The sequence below is a fragment of the Nerophis lumbriciformis genome, linkage group LG10 (genome assembly GCF_033978685.3).
Source record: "Nerophis lumbriciformis linkage group LG10, RoL_Nlum_v2.1, whole genome shotgun sequence".
NCBI classification, from domain to species: Eukaryota; Metazoa; Chordata; class Actinopteri; order Syngnathiformes; family Syngnathidae; genus Nerophis; species Nerophis lumbriciformis.
The window spans coordinates 32,233,332-32,256,023 of NC_084557.2; the positions used below are offsets into that span (position 1 = coordinate 32,233,332).

Sequence of the window (22,692 nt, forward strand, 5' to 3'; positions counted from 1 at the left end):
CCATGTCTTAAAGCATCTCTTCCTGAGGGCGTTTCAGTGTTATAACTTCCCCTTTATCTTTAGTTTTGAAGCCAAAATGTGTCCGTTCTCTGGTTGACAGTATAACAAAATACGGTAAGTCACACTTATATTCTGTAACATTCACAGTTTTGGAAAAAAGTGCAGAGGTAGAAATATTCAAAATAACCTCTTGTATATGATCCAAACATAAATAATGCCTTAAAACAAGTTAACTAAATTTAAGCAAAAAACAGCAGACGAGCTCTCGCCCTGCACAGCTGTTTTGTGCTTTGTAGTGTCGATATGGGCTTGTAGATCTTTGGCCCCTTTATTTGCCACAGATATATACGTTCCTGCTTTGCACACAGTGCATTCTGCTTCCCATGTATCACGGCCAGGACGAAAACACGAATACTTTTTCCGCAAATCATCCGTGAAGTTGCATTTACGTTTCGGCATTTCTTGTTTTCATGTCCGTCTCTCCACTCACTAGCTCTCTCGCTCTCTGTCTCTGCCCCTCCCTCACGAATGTTTCTGCGTGCACACACCTTCACAATTTGTTTTGTTTTTAACCCCTTCTTAACCCTGGACGTACATTGAAAATACACGCAACCCTAACTCAAAATGCCGGACATTTGAGGCATTTAAGAAACCCCGCCCGGACACCCCGGAAAGTCCCGCAAAAGAGGACATGTCCGGGGAAAAGAGGACGTATGGTCAGCCTAATTTACACTTCTCAAAGTTTACAAAATAACTTATTCCTCTGTGTTGTTTCAAGCTAGTTCAGTGTTAGCTTAGCGGTTGGTTAGCTATTAGCGTGCCTGCTGCTGGCTTGCTTTCAGTGTGTAACATGTTTAGCCTCGCTCTCCAGTAATAATGATACTAATAATGATACTTAATATACTAAGAAATGCAGTTTATTTGCAATAAGGGAGGTGATTATTATTAGCTGAGGCAGGGACGCCAAGTTTCAGAAAATGACAAGAGTGAGACTTTAGTGGCATGATGCATATGACCAAAAAATTAGCTTTTTTAATGCTGATTTGGCCTGAATTAACATCTATTTAAGCCTTAGGACATTCGGACTGATGTCCTCCCTGCACTGTGGCCTAATGCTTGTCTTAATTAATCATACCTTAGAAATTAAAATAATCTCCACCATTTTTCTGTGCTGGCTCTTCCGTCTCATCATCTGCATGTGTTCTCTATTTGTATCTCTTCTACATCTCCATCCTCACTGTCCTCAGTCTCTTCTGATCTCTCTTGATCTCCCAGTGTTGCCAAATCGTCAAGCAGCTATTGTCATCAAAGTTGCTAGACGTTGATACTAATAATGATTGCCTCATTTGCATAATTGATTACAATGGATTCTGTAGGAGAAAGGAAGGACATTGTGGGAGACATAAAAAGTGAGCTAAAAAATGCAAATTATGATTATAACTGTGAATGGATTTTATTTTGTTTATACTTAGTTTAGTTGTATTTGTCTTTGTTCTACATTGGTAAATGTTAGAGTATAAAATTTGATCAAAAGACTGCAGGGTTGGATTCACAAACGAACCAAATCTATGACTCGCAACAATAGGTTTGTTTTTATTTGAAGCGTGACAGGGCTGAAACATTTACTGTCGTGGTCAAAAGTTTACATACACTTGTAAAGAACATAATGTCATGGTTGTCTTGAGTTTCCAATAATTTCTACAACTCTTATTTTTTTGTGATGGAGTGATTGGCGCACATACTTGTGTGTCACAAAAAACATTCATAAAGTGTTTTTTTTTAATGAATTTATTATGGTCTACTGAAAATGTGACCAAATCTTCTGGGTCAAAAGTATACATACAGCAATGTTAATATTTGGTTACATGTCCCTTGGCAAGTTTCACTGCAATAATGTTTGCAAATACATCAAAGATGCTATTTTAATCCATTTCTAATGGATAAAGCTTTGGCCTGGACAAAAGGTCATCAGGTGGTCCCCAACGTTCACCGAGTGTTTCGACCCTTAACCACAACACTCTCCGGTTGGTGGGTCAGCAGTGATTGGCCAGATCACTGCCCCTCTCATCCAGGCTTCCAGCTATTGTCCTCTCTTTTATGCCAGAGCCAACAGGAGGCTCTCTCTGCCGCTTCTCCCAACCTACGAACGGCTGTTTTCCTCAAGTGACCTCTCAATCCGACCTTTGTCATCAGATTCCACACAGATTGAGCAGGGAATCCTCGACATCCAACTTCCACTGTCATCAGCCATGCTGTCCACCCCTTGTCCCGGCAGTCCTGGACAAGTTGTTGGTACTTTGTTTTCTTCCTCTCTGCCGCTTCCTCACATCCCTCCTCCCACGGAACAGTAAGTTCCACCAGGATGATTTTCTTTCCCTCTGGGGACCACATAACTATGTCTGGTCTTAGAGTGATGGACAGTACCGCTTCTGGGAAGAGGAGCGTCCTCCCCAGGTCGACCTCCATCTCCCAACCCTGGGTCAACTGCAGGAAGTTTTGCTTGGCTTGGCCTTGGACAACTGGTCTAACACTTTTGTTTGCCATCCACAAGCTTCTGGCAAACTTCTGGTTTAATTTCTGACCACTTGTCTTGACAAAATTGGTGCCTCCAGAATCTCTTATCTTTGTCCATGTGATGTCAGATGAAACACAAATTGAGCTGTTTGGCCACAAAACCCAGCAATATGTTTGGAGGAGAAACGGTGAGGCCTTTAATCCCAGGAACACCAACCTACCGTCATGCATGGTGGTGGTAGGATTATGTTCTGGGCCTGTTTTGCTGCCAATGGAAATGGTGCTTTACAGAGAGTAAATGGGACAATGAAAAAGGAGGATTACCTCCAAATTCTTCAGGACAACCTAAAATCATCAGCCCAGAGGTTGGGTCTTGGGCACAGTTGGGTGTTCCAACTGTACAATGACCCCAAACACACGAAGGAATAGCTAAACCAGGCTTGAATTAAGATTTTAGAATGGCCTTCCCAAAGTCCTGACTTAAACGTGTGGAAAATGTTGAAGAAACAAGTCCATGTCAGAAAACCAACACATTTAGCTGAACTGCACCAATTTTGTCAAGAGGAGTGGTCAACAATTCAACTAGAAGCTTGTGGATGGCTACCAAAAGCGCCTTATTGCAGTGAAACTTTGCCAAGGGACATGTAAGCAAATATTAACATTGCTGTATGTATACTTTTGACCCAGCAGATTTGGTCACAATTTCATTAGACTCATTATAAATTCATTAAAACAATGCTCCAATCACTCTATCACAATCATCTGTAAACCGAGACAGAAACAGCGGCAGCTTTCCACAGAGGTGATGTGTGTCTCCTCTCTACTCTGACTGGATCAGAACTTTATTGTCATTGCAGTTGAAAGTACGACAATTGAGTTTTCAATGCAAGCTGTCTAAGAGCAGACATTCAGTAGACAGGGAATCGCCTTTGAGTTAAGGCTCACGGCAGCGCCGCTTGTACGTTGAGGACATTAGAGTATTGCACGCTTTCATGTCTCCAAAACATCCAGAAAAGTTTATTGTTCTCAAAAAATAAAAACACAGTGTATGGGGAAATACATTTGTGAGAAATCTCAAGTGAGGCTTGGCAGCTCTGGTTTAGGGGAGCGGCTCCGCACTGTGTAAAGAGACACATAATTAGCTAATAGCTACTTGTCAAATGGGGGATTCAAAATGCATACGATGTCAGCCATAGGGGATTGGAAGGCATTAATCTGCAATGGTAATCACAAACATTGTCACAAAAATCAGCCGATACTGAACGGTAGCCAATCGATGGGCACATCCCTAGTTTTCACCAACGTCATAATTACGGTCCAGACATGGATTTCACACCATCTTGGAGGTACACATTTGTAAACATTGAGTAAACTTAAATTGATTTAAAATTCCGCAACAAAACAAAGCAAACATTTTTAAAGCTGCAGGGGTCGACATAAAATATGTACTAAATACAACATTTGAATGCTATCTAATTCCTCCCATCCAACTTCTGGCTGAGGTTTGCAGCCCAGACTCACCTCATTTCTTTTCAAAACTGTTCTGTCCATGCTGACTGTTGGTTTACACCCTTGGGCAGACGGTATACTGTAGTTGTTTTCCTCTGTCTACTCAATTGTGACAGCCGGGAACATTGCAAAAATTAACCACTTGACTTTTTCTAAAGTGGCGCTTTAAGGAGCACCGTAAAAATGGCTGTGCCGTCGACGGTCTTGTCTTGTCTCCCTGTATCGTATGTCTGCTCTTAGTGGGACTGTGCCGAAAATATACTTTTCAGTTCTTATGTGTCTTGTGCATGTTAAGAATTGACAATAAATCATCTTGAATATTGAATCTTTGACGAGTATGACGTGGCTGACTTCCGGATTGGTGTCTCATCCTATCTCTCATCAGAAAATGTATTATGGTATTGTAGACACTTGATATACCGCCCAGAGTAAACCTAGACATGTACCCAATGGGTTCCCGCATAATTTGAGGACACCAAAATCATCAAGACATACATAAATACTAAAAAACCCATGAAGTCAACCCTAATTCTTCCTTCATGCCTTTCACATACCCACTTATATCTCAGGCCATTCATTTCATTTCCTTTCAGTTTTATTATCTTTTAAATTGTTTTAACTCCCTCTTGACCTTTTGTCTTTGCCTCTTTCCTGTTCAGACTTCGTATCGGCGGGAGGGCAGTTACCACCACCAGGTACTGTCTAAAACATGGTTTGGTGGAAGACTGTATGGCTGAAGGACTGATTTGGATTTGTGCATTGTATATATGTGCTGCTTTTGTTGTTGTTGAGTGAACTCATGTGTGGTGGCGGATGTTTTATCAACATAACATGATCCATGCTCCTCACAGGCCATGACACTTCACTAGAAAGTAAGGCTGCACAGATAATCAAATTTTAATCACAATCTTGGCCGCCACAATTAAATGAGGTTGGTCGTTGACCATATTAACATTTAAAAAGCAGGCTCTGCCGCATATCAAATCAAACATCTTCACAGCAACAGCGTCTTAAAGTCCTTCGATGCTGTAATGAAACCACTGGAAATATGTGATGCATTACATTGTAATTTTATGCATGTTCGAAATGAACTGACAAACCAACCATCCGTACTCAATAGAGTCCGGAGACACTTTTCCAACGAGTGCCAACATTTCTCGCCGGTGTTCTGACGAGACGTGCTCCCCATTGGAATTTATGCACTCCTGCATCTGCACATGCTAATGAATCCAGGGAATGCGGAAATGTAATAAATGAAGTACTCTTTCATGTGAGTATTATCGTTAACACTAATAATGCTATATGTTGATTGATTGATTGATTGAGACTTTTATTAGTAGGTTGCACAGTGAAGTACATATTCCGTACAATTGACCACTAAATGGTAACACCCGAATAAGTTTTTCAACTTGTTTAAGTCGGGGTCCACTTAAATTGATTAATGATACACATAATGATAAGCGGAAGAAGATGGGTGGGTGGATGGATGGATGATACAGATATACTGTATACTATCATATATACTATCATCATAATACAGTCATCACACAAGATAATCATCAGGGTCTATACATTGAATTATTTACATTATTTAAAATTCGGGGGGGGGGTTAGGTTTGGTTGTTATCATCAGTCATCAACAATTGAGAACAGAGAAATGGATATTGAAACAGTGTAGGTCTGACTTGGTAAGATATGTACAGCAAGTAGTGGACATATAGAGAGAGAGAGAGAGATCAGAAGGCATAAGAAAAGTATCTACATTTGATTGTTTACATTTGATTATTAACAATCCGGGGAGGGTGTTAGTTTAGGGTTGAGTTGCCTGGAGGTGTACTTTTATTGCGGTTTTGAAGGAGGATAGAGATGCCCTTTCTTTTACACCTGTTGGGAGCGCATTCCACATTGATGTGGCATAGAAAGAGAATGAGTTAAGACCTTTGTTAGATCGGAATCTGGGTTTAACGTGGTTAGTAGAGCTCCCCCTGGTGTTGTGGTTATGGCGGTCATTTACGTTAAGGAAGTAGTTTGACATGTACTTCGGTATCAGGGAGGTGTAGCGGATTTTATAGACTAGGCTCAGTGCAAGTTGTTTTACTCTGTCCTCCACCCTGAGCCAGCCCACTTTGGAGAAGTGGATAGGAGTGAGGTGGGATCTGGGGTGGAGGTCTAGAAGTAATCTGACTAGCTTGTTCTGGGATGTTTGGAGTTTAGATTTGAGGGTTTTGGAGGTGCTAGGGTACCAGGAGGTGCATGCGTAATCGAAAAAGGGTTGAATGAGAGTTCCCGCTAGAATCTTCATGGTGCTTTTGTTGACCAGAGAGGAGATTCTATAGAGAAATCTTGTTCGTTGGTTGATTACCTTGGTTGCCATTTTATCACAGGAAAGATTAGCCTCTAGAATGGAACCTAGGTAGGTGACCTCATCCTTCCTGGTGATAACAATGTCACCCACTTTTATAGTGAAGTCATTGACTTTCTTAAGGTTGATGTGGGACCCAAACAGTATGGATTCCGTTTTACCCAAGTGGATGGATAGCTTGTTGTCTGTATTTTGTCTTCATTATACTCGTCTTCCACTACAAACGATCACAAATTTGATTAGGTGGGTGTCCAATTGATGACACACGGGTGTTTTTTTTATGGCCTCCCAAAAAAAGCCATAGTAATGAACAAAAAGAGCAATATTTGTGTTTAAATAGATGTGTAATGTTTAGTTTGCCTTTGTATTTTTATTTAGCCATTTCATTACAAATTACATAGACATTACATCCACGCACAATAATCGTGATTTCATTATTGATATATAATAATTGTGATTATTATTTTGGCATTAATCGTGCAGCCCTACTAGAAAGTGTGAGAGATGCGGAGAGGCCACGAGGATGTGTCATAGTGAAAGTAATAGGGGTGCAAAATTTCTCGCCTGTTACTAAAGATTTAGAGTTATTGGGTTAGAGTGAAATGGCCGGAATAAACAATGCGTTTATAAAAGCAGCCTAATGGGTTTGATTTTAAGTGCCAGCAGCCATTTTTTACTTATGCACATAAAAACAAACAAGGGAAAAACCTAAAACCTGGGCTCTAAACATTTTTTGTGTGCCACATCTAGAAACATGTGTATTTTAGATTGGCTATATATTTTGACTAAAGCTGCAAATTCTCAACTTTCCCAGCACAGTCTTACCAACCTTGATGTTTCGTCATATGAATATGCCAGATATATTAAGTTTCCCCAAGTAAAGGGGTGATTCCAGCATGTCACAGACAGAAGACATGTCTAAAAAGTTTAAGTCCCAAATCCAGAGGTCATCCTATGGTTTATTCTTGTTGCACTGGAGTGTGCCAGTTTGTTTAGGAGTTATTTTACCAATGGTTGAATGTTGAGAGGGCTGTGTAAAGAACACCCGTAGAATACGTCAATATCATCACAATAATTTAATCACACAATCATTGCATCAATATTAAAGGCCTACTGAAACCCACTACTACCGACCACGCAGTCTGATAGTTTATATATCAATGATGAAATCTTAACATTGCAACACATGCCAATACGGCCGGGTTAGCCTTCTAAAGTGCAATTTTAAATTTTGCGCGGAATATCCTGCTGAAAACGTCTCGGTATGATGACGCCGGCACGTGACGTCACGGATTGTAGAGGACATTTTGGGACAGCATGGTGGCCAGCTATTAAGTCGTCTGTTTTCATCGCAAAATTCCACAGTATTCTGGACATCTGTGTTCGTGAATCTTTTGCAATTTGTTCAATGAACAATGGAGACAGCAAAGAAGAAAGCTGTAGGTGGGAAGCGGTGTTTCATTGTTTACATTCCCGAAAGATGACAGTCAAGCTTTACCATTGGCCTGTGGAGAACTGGGACAACAGAGACTCTTACCAGGAGGACTTTGAGTGGGATGCGCAGACACGGTACCGTGAGTACGCATGCAGCTGCGGCTTCCAAACATTTGATCGCTTGCCCGTACGTGCGTGCCGCTATGTGCATGTCACGTACGTAACTTTGGGGACTTTGGGGAAATATATGTGCTGTATGAACTTTGGGGAGGTGAACAGTACTTTGGGCTGTGGGATTGAGTGTGTTGTGCTGGTGTTTGAGTTGTATTGGCGGGTTATATGGACGGGAGGGGGGAGGTGTTTGTTATGCGGTATTAATTTGTGGCATATTAAATATAAGCCTGGTTGTGTTGTGGCTAATAGAGTATATATATGTCTTGTGTTTATTTACTGTTTTAGTCATTCCCAGCTGAATATCAGGTCCCACCCGCCTCTCACAGCATCTTCCCTATCTGAATCGCTCCCACTACCCTCTAGTCCTTCACTCTCACTTTCCTCATCCACGAATCTTTCATCCTCGCTCAAATTAATGGGGAAATCGTCGCTTTCTTGGTCTGAATCGCTCTCGCTGCTGGTGGCCATGATTGTAAACAATGTGCAGATGTGAGGAGCTCCACAACCTGTGACGTCACGCTACTCGTCTGCTACTTCCGGTAAAGGCAAGGCTTTTTTATCAGCGACCAAAAATTGCGAACTTTATCGTCGATGTTCTCTACTAAATCCTTTCAGCAAAAATATGGCAATATCGCAAAATGATATTGCCATACTGCTATCCCCGTTTAAATAAGAAAATCGCATTTCAGTACGCCTTTAAACAATAGTTTACATGCATCCATCCATTCATCCATTTTCTACCGTTTGTCCCTCACGGGGTCGCAAGTTTACATGCATATACATTTAGGTTATGTCTACACTAAGCCGGATAACCCCTAAAACAAATAAATATTTAGCCTACACGGGTAAGCGCGCCGTCTATTTCTTGAATCTCCGGCTCTTAGATTTCTATGGACTCATTGATCGTTTACAAACTGAGTTCGGAGAGGAAGTGACGCCAGAAAGACAGCGCCCCACACAGGACGTCAGAAGGAACGCGCCACAGTAATCATAATAATGCGGTTTCGTAACTCGGTGCTAACCACTGGAAACATGGAGGCCAGTCATCCAGACATGCCCGTGTTTCTCCTTCCATCTGTACAGACGCTTGTGGGAATCACACATGATTACCATAAGAGAAGAAAACGCGCGATTGCAGCTATTTCGGATACAACACATCTCAGACAGCAAGAGAACTTTCGAATGTCCAGGTCAGCTGTGATTCTACTTATTGAAAAACTTTGTCCATTTGTCGAAGGAGAGATAACGAATGACAACAAAAGAATGCGGGCTCCCGTGGTTGTGATTTAAAAAAAGGTAGTGTGTGCTTTGAATTACTTGGCCGTCGAGGGAAGACTACGGGAAACGGCGAATGCTTTTGGACTGGCAAAGCAGACTGTATCAGTTATTGTCCGCCATGTATGTCACGGACTCAATGTCTAGGTCCAGAGTATATAAAGTCCTCAAAAATGAATGGACAATGAAGGTGAAGGCAAAAGAGTTAAATGTAAAAACTTGCACACAAAGCAACACTGGAGGTGACTATGACGTGCGCATTTTCCGCGCATGTGTAACAGGTCGCATTGCGCCGGCGGACGGAGGGGGGACGAGGGGGTCTTTAACAACCATTGTGTGTGTGTGTGGACAATGATAAGGTTAGGTGGGATTTACCCTGGATAGTGTAAAAGGGGCCTTATTTTCTGTATTGCTTATTCAGTTCAGGATCACAGGAACCTGCAGCCTATTCAAATGTAGGGATGATTGGTGTTAAACACCCTGGCCTGAGTGCCAGGAAGTCACAGGGTAGACTCATACAGATGGCCATTCACACTTGCAATCACCACTACAGGCAATTTTCACAAAATTTGCTGATTAATTTGGCGTGGTCCCCAAGGTCTGGGTTTGGCTTTTAAGGATGGCATAATTCTCATTTGCCCCACTTTAACACTGTGACTCTTGGACAGCAGCAGTGTTCATCAAAACCGATCCATTTAAAGAGTTCCATGTGTGCACCAAAGGGTTAAAAACACAATGCATCTGTTTGTACATGAAGGATCTAAGTTACCTAGCATTGTGTTTGTTTGTTTGGTTCAGCCTCTTGTCATGGTAAGAGCATCAGGCCAGGTTCTGTGCATGCAGCACGATAATGCACTTCCTCCATCGGCCCTGCAAGTATGTCCTGAACATAAATCATTATGACTGCACCTAATGAAGCTGCTGTCTCAGTTCAAATTAGACAGGAAGAGAAGTGTCTGTTTGATAGTGCAAGAAATGAAAGCAAGGACATTTAGTGCTGAGTGGTCGCTATCCCAGCCACTTAGGGCCTTAGCCTTTTAGAAATGGTTGGAGCGTCTTTTCTCTTGGTTAAAGAGGTGCACAAATACAAGAAGACAAACGTACATGCACAGTGTGACAATAAGTCAACACACGCAATATGACATGTCAGGTGTCTTTTTCAGGGTTATTTCCATCCACTGTCATTTCTGAGAATCATGCGCAACATCCATTACACACCAATCAATGCATGATGCAGCCATAAATGCTAATGATCAATGCTTAATAGGTTTTCTGTGACACAGCATGCCATTACCAGCATGGTACACTGTGAATAATGTTTTTCGTATGTCCTGATTCAGAACCCACAGAAAATTATAGGACATCTTAGCAATCACACTTAACTATGAAGATAAGTGAAAAAGGTACAGAGGGAAATTGCTGCTTGTGCTAGGAAGATACATACATAAAGACTAAATGCATCTCTTTTCCAGCCTGACCATCATTCCTGGACGAGTTGCATTGACGTATTTGTACCGCTTTCCTATGTTTCGATCAGTTCCGTTTTGAGTACTTTGGTCATCACTACTTGTCCCTCTTTGCCATCACTAATACATTTCTCTGGAAGCCATAAAAAAGCAAAACATATTTTCAGAAGTACGGTAATTATTTAGATACTGGCTGAGCTGAAGACTTATGAGATACCATGCTTGACATGAATGATGGCTCTGGGTTTTTGTGCAACTTAAAATGCATATGTATCCCCAAATTGTAGGACTATAATAATTGCACTACAATATTGTGAACGTGCAAATACAGAAGGTCCTCAGTCAAGGTATGAGTTCCGTTCATACGATGGCAATGTAAGTTACGTTTTAGTGCCAAGTATAAGATTGGGACTAGACTCGTTCAAGTGAAGTACATTTATTTCTTAATACTACAGGCCACTGTCTCATCATGTGTGGTCGCCTCCCCTCCTGATGCAACTAACTGCTCTGTCTGCACCACACTCTAGTCACCTTTGTGATCTAAGTCAGAATTACTTCCGAGTTGTGGGAGTGGTTGTAGCATACCATTGTTGCTTAGGTCGTTAGGGAACGGCACATCCACTGTGTCCTGCTGGTCCTCTAGACTCCAATGGCATTCTGAGCATTCGCATGGCTGGAATGGCTCTGACAGTGGATTGAGAGCGCATAGCCTCTGCGTTTTCCTACTACTGGATCTGATTCAGTCATCATAGGAGTCGTGACTGGACTCAGGTTGTTGCTGCGCCACACTTTTCCTTTCCTTTGTGTGGTTCTTATTTGACCAAGGACGTAAACAGTACTCTTCTGTTGGCAGCTCAAAGGGAAGATTGTCACAGGGTAGCAAAAAATTCCTGATAACTATTGTTCCTTTTCCAATTTCTGGACTGACTTGGTAGACCGGGCTGTCTGCTTTTCTATCCTTCACATAGAATATTTGTCTTTCCCGGTAAGACAAAATATTTTCCAGGGCTGCCTCTAGCGGTCAGATCCTGAATGAAAACTGTGTCTCCCGGCTGCAGATTTTGTTCGTATACTTTTTTGTCGTAGTGCTCTTTTCCACGAGTTGCCGCATTATCAGCCACCCTGGTAGCAATCTGGTAAGCGTCTTGCATTCTTGTATTCCATTGGCCCACATAATGGGTCTCCTTTTTCTTTGAGGTCAAAAGTCTGTGCGAACGTTGTGAAATTATCCAGGACCCCCAGGATATATTCATATCCATTCTTGTATTATTCCAAATGAGACAAAAAGAAAACTTGATGTCAGCCAGTTCTGCCACCCATCTATGTCCTGTGGCATTAAGTTTGGCTGTTGTGAGCACATACGGTAGGGGGTTGTTGTCCGTGTAGACCAATAGTACAAGTCAGTGACGTGCGGTGAGGTTCATGGCTGGTGAGGCACTGACTTCATCACACTCAGATTTACAAACATATGAACCCTAAAGAGTATCTTATTCACCATTTGATTGGCAGCAGTTAACGGGTTATGTTTAAAAGCTCATACCAGCATTCTTCCCTGCTTGGCACTCAGCATCAAGGGTTGGAATTGGGGGTTAAATCACCAAAAATAATTCCCGGGCGCGGCGCCGCTGCTGCCCACTGCTCTCCTCACCTCCCAGGGGGTGATCAAGGGGATGGGTCAAATGCAGAGGACACATTTCACCACACCTAGTGTGTGTGTGACAATCATTGGTACTTTAATTTAACTTTAACTTTACACATACAAACTGTAGCACACAAAAAAGCACATTTAATTAAAAAAACGTTATTATGGTCTTACCTTTCCTTATAAGTGCGGGAACAGTGCTGTTCGTGTTGGAGGAGTTGTGAATGAATGAAATATGAAATCCATGCTGCAGTCTGCAGGTGTACCTAATGTTGTGTCCCTGCAGTCGTTCACGGCTCCTCCAGCGCGAGCAATGTTGTTTTTGCACTTTTTGGCTTCTTGTTAAGTGACTTTTTTTGGGTGGATTCGGTCTTGCACGTGGAGGGTTTGGGTGTGGGATTACGCGAGCCTCACACAGTGCGTCTTTGCAGCAGTTTTATGATTGCTCAGCACAAGAAATACGTTACACACATACAGTTGTTAACAAAATACACTGTACATTATATACCTCAGCTAACTAAACTATGGAAATGTATAATATAATTCATATAGCAATACGGTCTCACTGCACAGCAGGCCAGCAGTTAGCCGAGTCCGCAATCCATGTTGAGGCACAATTGAGTGACGTGCCTCAACTGGCTGCTGATCACCGCACCGTCTCTTCTCAGTATTTGAACGGCAAATGTGAAAATTCAGCGATTTTGAATAGAAGTAATCTAAAACTGGTGAAGTTAAATGGAAAATAACTTTATAGTATAATCACTGGATACATATAACAATTTAATTATTTTTTTTCTTTTTACATTTTTTTTCTTTCCATCATGGCAGGTGAGGCCCCGCCTCTAGTGACCGCACGTCACTGGTACAAGTAGTTCCAGAAAGTCGCACAAACCGCCTACTTCACTGCAAAACATTCAAGTTTCCCGGAGTGAAGATAGTACCTTTTTTCAGCTGAACTCAGTGTGTGGGATCCGTACGCAATCACTCTCATCCTTCTTTGTTGTCGGTAGTACAACACAGCCCCTATGCCATCTTGCGATGCGGTACAGTAACGCACAAGTGGTTGTGGGTAGTCCGGATAACCCAGCACCGGGGGATTTTTGAGGGTTTCAATGAGTTTATCCACCACTTCCTGATGCGAGCTATTCCACTCTATGGGGGTATGTGATGGCATGTGAAACTTTGTGCTCTTTGCAGCTTTTCTGTGTCTTTCACAGTGTTGGATTGAGTTGGCTGTTTCTTGATTTTCTGCCTTGACGGGGTTATATAGTGGAAGGGAAACCTGGGAGAAATTGGAGATGAAAGGCCTGTAATAGGACAGGAATCCATGCAACTGACACACCTCTCCAACTGTGGCAGGCATTCTATCTCTCAGGGCCATCATTGGTGCCATCTCCACTGGGTCCATAGTGTATCCCTCTCCTGTCACAAACATGCCAAGGAACTTGACACTGGACTTGAACATCTTTCACTTATTCGGGGATAACGTGACACCATGTTTTTTTTATTACATCGTAAAACTAACCTAGCTTGTTCCTGGTGCTCGTCAAAACTGATGTTGTAGACCAGGTTGTCATCTAGGAATGGGAGGCAAATCGTGACTCTCAGATCCACTTGAGAGTGATGAATGCTCTCAGTAGGCGGCTCTCTTCGTAAAGAAAACTTTGGTGGTATGCTTTCCGTTGATCCAAGACAGATAACCATGAGCTTTGTTATGGACATATAGGTCTTTTGTACTGGGCTGGTGTAATGGGAGGGTTATATGCATCTTACATCATCAAAGTCGAATGCAAAGCCCTCACATTCCTCTCACAGCATCTTTTGATCTGCTTCCTCTTGTACCCTTAAAGGTGTTCCAGATCTACAGGATGGAACAATTTCCCTTGTGGATCAATAAAGTGTGTCTAAGTCTAAGGAGGGTCCCAGTCCTAGAGTATTTCCTTTTTTTTCCCTGTCCGACTGTGGGATAATATCGGCCTTGCTGGCTACACCGCTTCATTTGGACTCTGTTCCACTATTCTTGTGCTGTCTTACCATCTTGTCTTTGATATAATTGCTGCTGAATACACTGTCTTTATGGTTTCAAGGTGGCCAACTACTTTGTTATGATCAAGATGGATGACGTGTGCAGTGGTGTTGGTCACCAGCATGACCACATAGGCTGTTTTAGTTTACAGTCAGCCTAACACTTCACTAAAGATCACGCAGTCTGGGATAAGGTGTTGTGACATAGGGGAAAATCACGAACTGATGAAGCCTACTGGGATGAGAGGCGAAACGTCTTGTACTTTCCATAAGAGTTTTTCTTTAAGTTCAATAGCATGAAAAACAAAGTTCAGAACTGTCTCTTTGCGTTCTTGCGAGATGTTTAATAGTTATTAGTAGACATCAGTAGAGATGTCTACTCTGTAGTGACCCTTGAGAATGGTGAGGACCACTGTCAGGGTCAGTCCATGTTTGATCTCAAGCATGTCTTTTAGCGGAAGCCCTGGAGTGACAGCTCTAATAACAGCCTCCACCATCTCCACTTCAGTGTGGCCTTTCTCGGTTCCGGCTTCAATCTGGCACAGCAAACTCAAATAAGACAGCTTGTCTTTGTGTCCACTCTCTTGAATTTGTCCAAAGATCTTTAAATCCCTTCTCAACGTTACTTCAGGCAAGGTTGGCTCTGTTTGACTCCAGAGTGGTGATCCAGCTGTCATTTGGAGCGGGGTATGATGCAAGGAAAACTTCTTATCTGGGCTTTCCTCCGAAACAGGCTTTCTTGATGGTTGTTTTATGTCTGGGGAAAGCTGTTGTTTATTTAGTCCTTAGATGAAAACTAGTAGGTCAGTATAAAACTGTTCCAATTCCTCATTCTCCTGAACCACCTTAATGTTGTCCAACACATCCTGCAGATCTGATCAGGGCACGCCTTGACTTTCTATTTAGCTCTCCACCATCCAAGCTATCCTATTTCAAGTACCAACAGACATCCACTCGCGGTTCCTTTTCTAACCGCCACATTGCTGCAGTAACTTGGTCACACAGGTGCTCCATGTTGCCACATTATGGAGGTTTGACTCTTTGGAAAGGAGGGTTGAGATTTGAGTTTTTTCCTCTTCTGCCTCCTCCTGGCTGGCTTGCCAAAATATGGTCCACGTATAAGAATGGGACAGGACTCATTCAAGTGCAACACAGTTATTTATTTTTTGCTAGAAAACACTCTGAGTTTTCTGTAAATAAGCAACAAAAAATACAAAGCAGGTTAGGGTGACTGTTATGTCGGTGTTTTTAAACGGCTTATGATGACCACTCTTTATCAATGGTTTGCTCACAGTTCTTTAGCCACCCTTTGTAACGTAGTCAAAGTGCGCAACCTGCTGACCATAAGCCAGGTAATTATGTGAATACACAGTATTAACCCAATTGTAAAAGTAAACAGTCATTTGTTATACAAAAAATGAATGGGAGGGACAATAATTTGTGGGGTGCCACTCATACAGTAACTTATACCTCAATTATACTTACCGTAATTTCCAAACTGTAGAGCACACCTAAATATACAGGTGAAACTAAAAAAAAATTAAAATCGTGCAAATGTTTATTTCAGCAATTTGATTTACAAGTTTAAACTAATATGACATAGGCTCATAACATGCAGCTCAATATATTCCAAGCCTTCTTTTGATAAACTTTTATTGATTATGGCTTACAGCATATAAAAACCGATATTTTAAAATCTCAGAAGATGTTGGGTTTTCAAACACAAAGTCATGATCATCAACATTTTAAGAAATAAAAGCTGGAAATTTATTATCTCACTTTACACGTAATGCGTTTATATCACATGTTATTTCTTAAATGGAACTGCAACATCAATGTACTTTTGCAGAATATTCAACATTTTTCGAGTTTTACTTGAAAGCTGCAGGCGCCTAGTTTTTGGATACATTTTATTTTGTGCATATTTTGGCCGCAAAAGTCTACCGGTGAGGTCCGCTTCTTCGGTGTACTTTCGGGGCCTTTTAGTGGTGGTGGATTTCCGTTCCGTTTGGTGACTGTTTTCTTTTTTGATGGCCAGGTTGATAATCTTCAGCTTTGGTGCTGCGTTGTGTGCATTTTGTCATGTCTTCTCCATGATGAGGGTGACTCCTTAATGCGCTAAGTGGTTGACTGAATGATTGTGTGAATGTGTGTGATTTAATGTGAACAATTTTATTGGTCGATGTGACGAGGCTGACACATTGTTGGCATGTGAAGCTTGTGAACCCAGAAACAACCCGTAAATTATCCGCAGAATTGTATAAAGCTCAGGGTTAAAAGTGTGGGAAAATAGTAGCGGAATAGACTGGAAATGTCGGTAAATCAACACCTGCCACTCACACTTTACGCAGAACAAACACATGAAAGACAAATTGTTAAAAAGATTAAATACAATAATTAAATAAAGGGGGGGAAATAAATGAAACATGGTCCCTTTTATCTTATGGTTTTATGTGCTATGAATTTGCACTAAATTAGTTTTGCTTACAATTTCGTTGTACAATGTACAATGACAATAAATATATATTCTATTCTATTTTATCACTGTACTTGTCTTGCACACTGGAAGTAGTGTTGGAAGGGAGAGCATAGGTAATATAGTAAAAATTAATTACAGTAAAAATAAAGGACCGTAACGCGTCTTTGGATTGTAACATACTCGGGGGCTTGTCCGGGAGTAATTACCATATTTTCAGGACTATATAGCGCACCGGGATATTAGCCGCACCCGCTTAATTTTAGAAGAAAAAAATATTTTTCCATATATTAGCCGCACCCAACTACAAGCCACAGATATATATGCGGTGAAATTAGTTATTTTCACAGAAGTAATCTGTAAATGTTTACAGATTTGGTGTTTGTAACACGGCAGTAAAACGGTGGATCAAACAAAACAGACGTCATCATCATGGACCACTGGCTGCGGAAGCTAGCTCTCCAATCTGCTAAACAGACTCCGATTTGCCGTTTTGGTGAATTTACTGAGGAATTTGTGAAACTGGAACAATACAAAATGAATGCTGTTGTGAGTTAATAATACTAACACAGACACTCATAAACCTGTTAGCATATTAACTTACTCTAACGACGCTAGTGTTGTTACACCACGATAGCACATACGCATATGCAAAAAACCCTCCTGCCGACATCACACATGGCACTGTTTAGTAAGTATAAACAGTTTTAGTTATATTGTAAAACTCACAAACATTGCTTAGAGTGATGAATAAGGAATCCATACAAGTAGTAACGCTATGGATGGCTTGAAGAACAGCACTGTTTTTTTTTAAAAAAAGCACTGCCGTTCCATTAAAGGAGACTGCAGCATCTGCAGTGAGCGAATTCGTCCAAAAGATGGCGGGATAGCACAAATAATAAAACACCCTCTTAGTGTTCTTCCTTTTTTATAAAATAATTTATATTTCTGCGGTCAGCCAAGAAAAATCCATAAATTAGCCGCTCCGTCAGGGTTTAAATGGTAGGGAAAAAGTAGCGGCTTCTAGTCCGGAATTTACGGTACTTATTGTAAGAAGGAGGCGTCAATAATAACACGACTACGCTGTTTAGTTAGTCTATATCATCCGGCCCGTGGCCTGCGAGATGAGCTTGCCAAGTATCAAAATAAGCTGCAATGTTTTGATAAAAGAAACTGCTGTTCTAAATGTGTCCACAGGATGTCGCAATAGCAATTCTGTTAGGCAGGCCAAGACAGAGGTACCCAGTACAACATGGCTGTGTTATAGAGATGCGCGGTTTGCGGACACAACCGCAGATTCGGCGGATTATCCGCGGATCGGGCGGATGAAATTTAAATAAATAAGATTTTATCCGCGCCGCGGGTCGGGTCGGGCGGATTAATGAGATATTTTTTATTTTATTTTATTTTTTTTGCGGGTGGCAGTTAAACCAATTCGGAAATATATATACATAGTTAAATGTTGTTAGCCACATACGAAAAACGAGCAGCACTCTTTGAAACAGGCAATTATTTATCAGCAGGCACCTGCAGCAGCCACAGGCACCTGCAGCACGCCACATCAGAAGAAGAAAAAAAAAATGGCAACACCGGCAGCAAACGTGGTACGCGACAAACTAAAAAAGGGAATACTAAAGACCAGGGAAAAAAAAGGCCAGAAAAGTTCAGCGTGGACTCGTTTTTATGAGGTTGTAAATCAGGATGACAGCAATGCTGGCTACGTGAGTTGCAAGAGCTGCGACGCTGTGTACGTCTACGACAGTCATAAAACCGGGACATCGATCATGGTGCATCACATTTGTGCAAAACCCCGAATCTCCACAAACAGCATGAGCAGTTTCGTTCGCCGTGATCCCAGAAGAGTGCCACAGGATGTTAAAACAAGGCTTACAGATGCATGTGTGGACCTGTGCACTAATGATATGCGCCCGTTTGATATAGTCTCGGGTAAAGGGTTTCAACAAGTGGCCCAGACGCTGATTGACATAGGCGCTAAGTGCGGTGCCGTGGATGCTGGTGCCATCCTGCCCCATCGGCAAACTGTGTGTGACCGGGCAAAGCTGCAGGCTTCCACTGCTAAGCAGACACTTTCGGAGGACATCCAAAAAGCCATCAGCAACAACGGAGGTATTTCTGTAACCACCGATATGTGGACAGATGAATTTAAAAAGAGAGCATATACAGTCCTTACGTGTCACTACATCAGGGAGTGGAAGCTGGAAAATCGTATTTTGGCAACAGTGGAGTTTGACCCAACACTGAAAAAAAACAGCGAAAACCTTCATGAGCAGATAACCAGTGTACTGACGTCCTACAGAATACAACCATCTAAAGTAGTTTTTGTCAGTGACCAGGGCCCTAACATAAAAGCCGCACTCCGCTCCTACCACTGGATTCCGTGCTCCGCACATATCCTGAACACAGTGCTGAGACACACCTTCAGTAGAAAGGGTGACTCTGAGGGCATTGAAGATGTCCTGGACATGATCGATTACTGCAAAGAGCTTGTTGCATTTCTGAAAAGAACCGGTGCCGTCGCCGGCCTAAAGCACACCGTGAATCAAGAATGTGATGTGCGATGGAACAGTAAAGTCCTGAATCCAGAAACAATAGGGACGGCGTGGCGCAGTGGAAGAGTGGCCGTGCGCGACCCGAGGGTCCCTGGTTCAATCCCCACCTAGTACCAACCTCGTCATGTCCGTTGTGTCCTGAGCAAGACACTTCACCCTTGCTCCTGATGGGTGTTGGTTAGCGCCTTGCATGGCAGCTCCCTCCATCAGTGTGTGAATGTGTGTGTGAATGGGTAAATGTGGAAGTAGTGTCAAAGCGCTTTGAGTACCTTGAAGGTAGAAAAGCGCTATACAAGTACAACCCATTTATCATTTATCATTAATACCAAGACATCAGAGAGCTGCTACGGAGCAAAGACCAACAACATCGCCTCGATGGCATTCACCAGGATCAACTCGCACACTTGATCGAGTTTCTCACCCTTTTCAAGTCAGCAATCAGCGAGCTTGAAGGAGAACATCACCCAACCGTTCAGATGGTTCTGCTCTGGTTTTTCAAGCTGAAAAAACACTGTGAGCCCAAGTTTGGAGACCCACCTTACATGAAAATTCTCCGCTCTCGCACGTCTGCTCTGCTTGATGAGAAGATGCATCCGACTGCTACTCACAAAATCGCCACTTTTCTCCACCCGAAATTTAAGTCGCTGAAAATGCTGGCAGAAGATGACAGACGAGAGGTGATCAAGCAAGTTCGAGAACTTCTTCCAGAGGAAAGCGTCTGTGTCAGTCGTGATGGAGAAGAAAACCCTGTCACCGAGCCCCAATCAGCAACAGAGCAAGGTGAGTTGATACATTGCCTGCCTGCCTGGGCTATTAAGTTTATGTTATGTGGATTGTCTGTTTTATAGATATAAAATATTAGGCTGTAATAGATTTCATCGGTCCTTTAGGTGGAGCTGATGGCGCATCACCAAAAAAGAAGAGAATTGACTTCGCAGAATGGGAGGAGGACACACCTGTGCCCGTTGATGAAGTAGACAATTATTCCTCTACAAACTTCCATCTGGAAGGATCAGCAGAGGAAAATCTACTTTCCTTTTGGGGGACACAAGGACAATCATTCCCACGACTACAACACCTTGCCAAGAGAATCTTATGCGTCCCAGCAACAAGTGCTGCAAGTGAGCGCTCCTTCAGCGCAGCAGGGCGCATTTTAGAGGCCAGGCGCTCTCGCCTGAATCCTGGCACTGTAGATGCCATTTTATTCCTACATAGTGCGAATAAAAAAAAATTGTAATTTACATACGGTTGGATATGTTAAACAAATTAGTCTACGTTACCTAGGCCAGTGGTTCTCAACCTTTTTTCAGTGATGTACCCCCTGTGAAAATGTCTTTAATTCAAGTACCCCCTAATCAGAGCAAAGCATTTTTGGTTGAAAAAAAGAGATAAAGAAGTAAAATACAGCAATATGTCATCAGTTTCTGATTTATAAATTGTATAACAGTGCTAAATATTGCTCATTTGTTGTGGTCTTTCTTGAACTATCCATCCATCCATCCATCCATCCATCCATCTTCTTCCGCTTATCCGAGGTCGGGTCGCGGGGGCAGCAGCCTAAGCAGGGAAGCCCAGACTTCCCTCTCCCCAGCCACTTTGTCCAGCTCTTCCCGGGGGATCCTGAGGCGTTCCCAGGCCAGCCGGGAGACATAGTCTTCCCAACGTGTCCTGGGTCTTCCCCGTGGCCTCCTACCGGTCGGACGTGCCCTAAACACCTACCGAGGGAGGCGATCGGGTGGCATCCTGACCAGATGCCCGAACCACCTCATCTGGCTCCTCTCCATGTGGAGGAGCAGCGGCTTTACTTTGAGCTCCCCGCGGATGACAGAGCTTCTCACCCTATCTCTAAGGGAGAGCCCTGCCACCCGGCGGAGGAAACTCATTTCGGCCGCTTGTACCCGTGATCTTGTCCTTTCGGTCATAACCCAAAGCTCTTGGAAAAAAATAACTAAAAATAACTAAAAACTTGTTGAAAAATAAACAAGTGATTCAATTATAAATAAAGATTTCTACACATAGAAGTAATCATCAACTTAAAGTGCCCTCTTTGGGGATTGTAATAGAGATCCATCTGGATTCATAAACTTAATTCTAAACATTTCTTCACAAAAAAAGAAATCTTTAACATCAATATTTATGGAACATGTCCACAAAAAATCTAGCTGTCAACACTGAATAATGCATTGTTGCATTGTAATGAATGGAATAGCCTACTTGATTTGATGTTCAGTTTATGAACTTACATTCATATTTTGTTGAAGTATTATTCAATAAATATATTTATAAAGGATTTTTGAATTGTTGCTATTTTTAGAATATTTTTAAAATATCTCACGTACCCCTTGGCATACCTTCAAGTACCCCCAGGGGTACGTGTACCCCCATTTGAGAACCACTGACCTAGGCTATACCAAATAAGCCCATGTCTGACCTACAGGGGCGCCGAAAAGGGGGGGTAAAGGAGACGGATTCTAGGGGCCCATGATGGAGGGGGGCCCAGAGAGGCCCTTAATGATGATGAAATTATAATACAGAAAAAATAATGACACTGTGTTGGGGGCCCTGTAAAGATTCTTTTCATGGGGCCCAAAAGCCCTAGCGGCGCCCCTGCTAACCTATATTGAGTTCGGTCAGCTAAATAATTTTGATGGTTACGTGTTGTTTGGGCGCACTACAATGCAAAGGAATTAAGGCAATTGCGTTGTTTATTGTGGTTTTTTTCTATTGGAGATATACTACTATGTGTGAATAATTATTTGGCCTCGCTTTCAAGTGAAGGGCATCTCCGATTGGCGACAATGTAAGGCTATTTAGCCTGCTTTGTTTGTCGCGACCGTCTATTTTCATTATAATTCAAGATTGATGATAAAGTGCAGTCTGATGGGTTTGATTTCCCCCCTTCAGCTATTTGCCTTGGCCAATAAGTTGCAGGTAATTTATTATTATTATTTATTTAATTTATTTTTGTTTAAATAGAGATGACATACATATGTTATTGTATAATTTAAATTTGTGCGCGTGATTGACGTGATTGGTGCAAGAGAACAAAGGACTTCTTTCATTTAAGGTTTGTGATAAACCATCAAACTCATTCGTTAAAAGGACTCTATAGTAATATAAAGCAAATTTTTCTGGACATTATCATGCAAGAAAAGTTTATTTTTGGGACCGCGATCACCGCGTAATGATTTTTAAAGGTTGCATTACAAACAACTGTCCCATGTGATCAGCCAGTGCGATTGGAA

The 22,692-nt window shown here is 42.1% G+C and overlaps 1 protein-coding gene across 4 annotated transcripts in view; it reads left to right on the plus strand.

Moving 5' to 3' along the window:
• kiaa1549la (KIAA1549-like a) overlaps positions 1–22,692 on the plus strand; it is a 293,945-nt gene that overhangs the window by 176,446 nt on the left and 94,807 nt on the right. For 3 of the 4 annotated variants that reach the window (XM_061969804.2, XM_061969805.2, XM_061969808.2), the window contains one exon: positions 4,683–4,718. The exons of the other annotated variant lie outside the window; for it this stretch is intronic. In XM_061969804.2, coding sequence (XP_061825788.2) covers positions 4,683–4,718 — 36 coding nt within the window. The remainder of the gene's footprint in view (positions 1–4,682; positions 4,719–22,692) is intronic. 4 annotated transcript variants of the gene reach the window in all.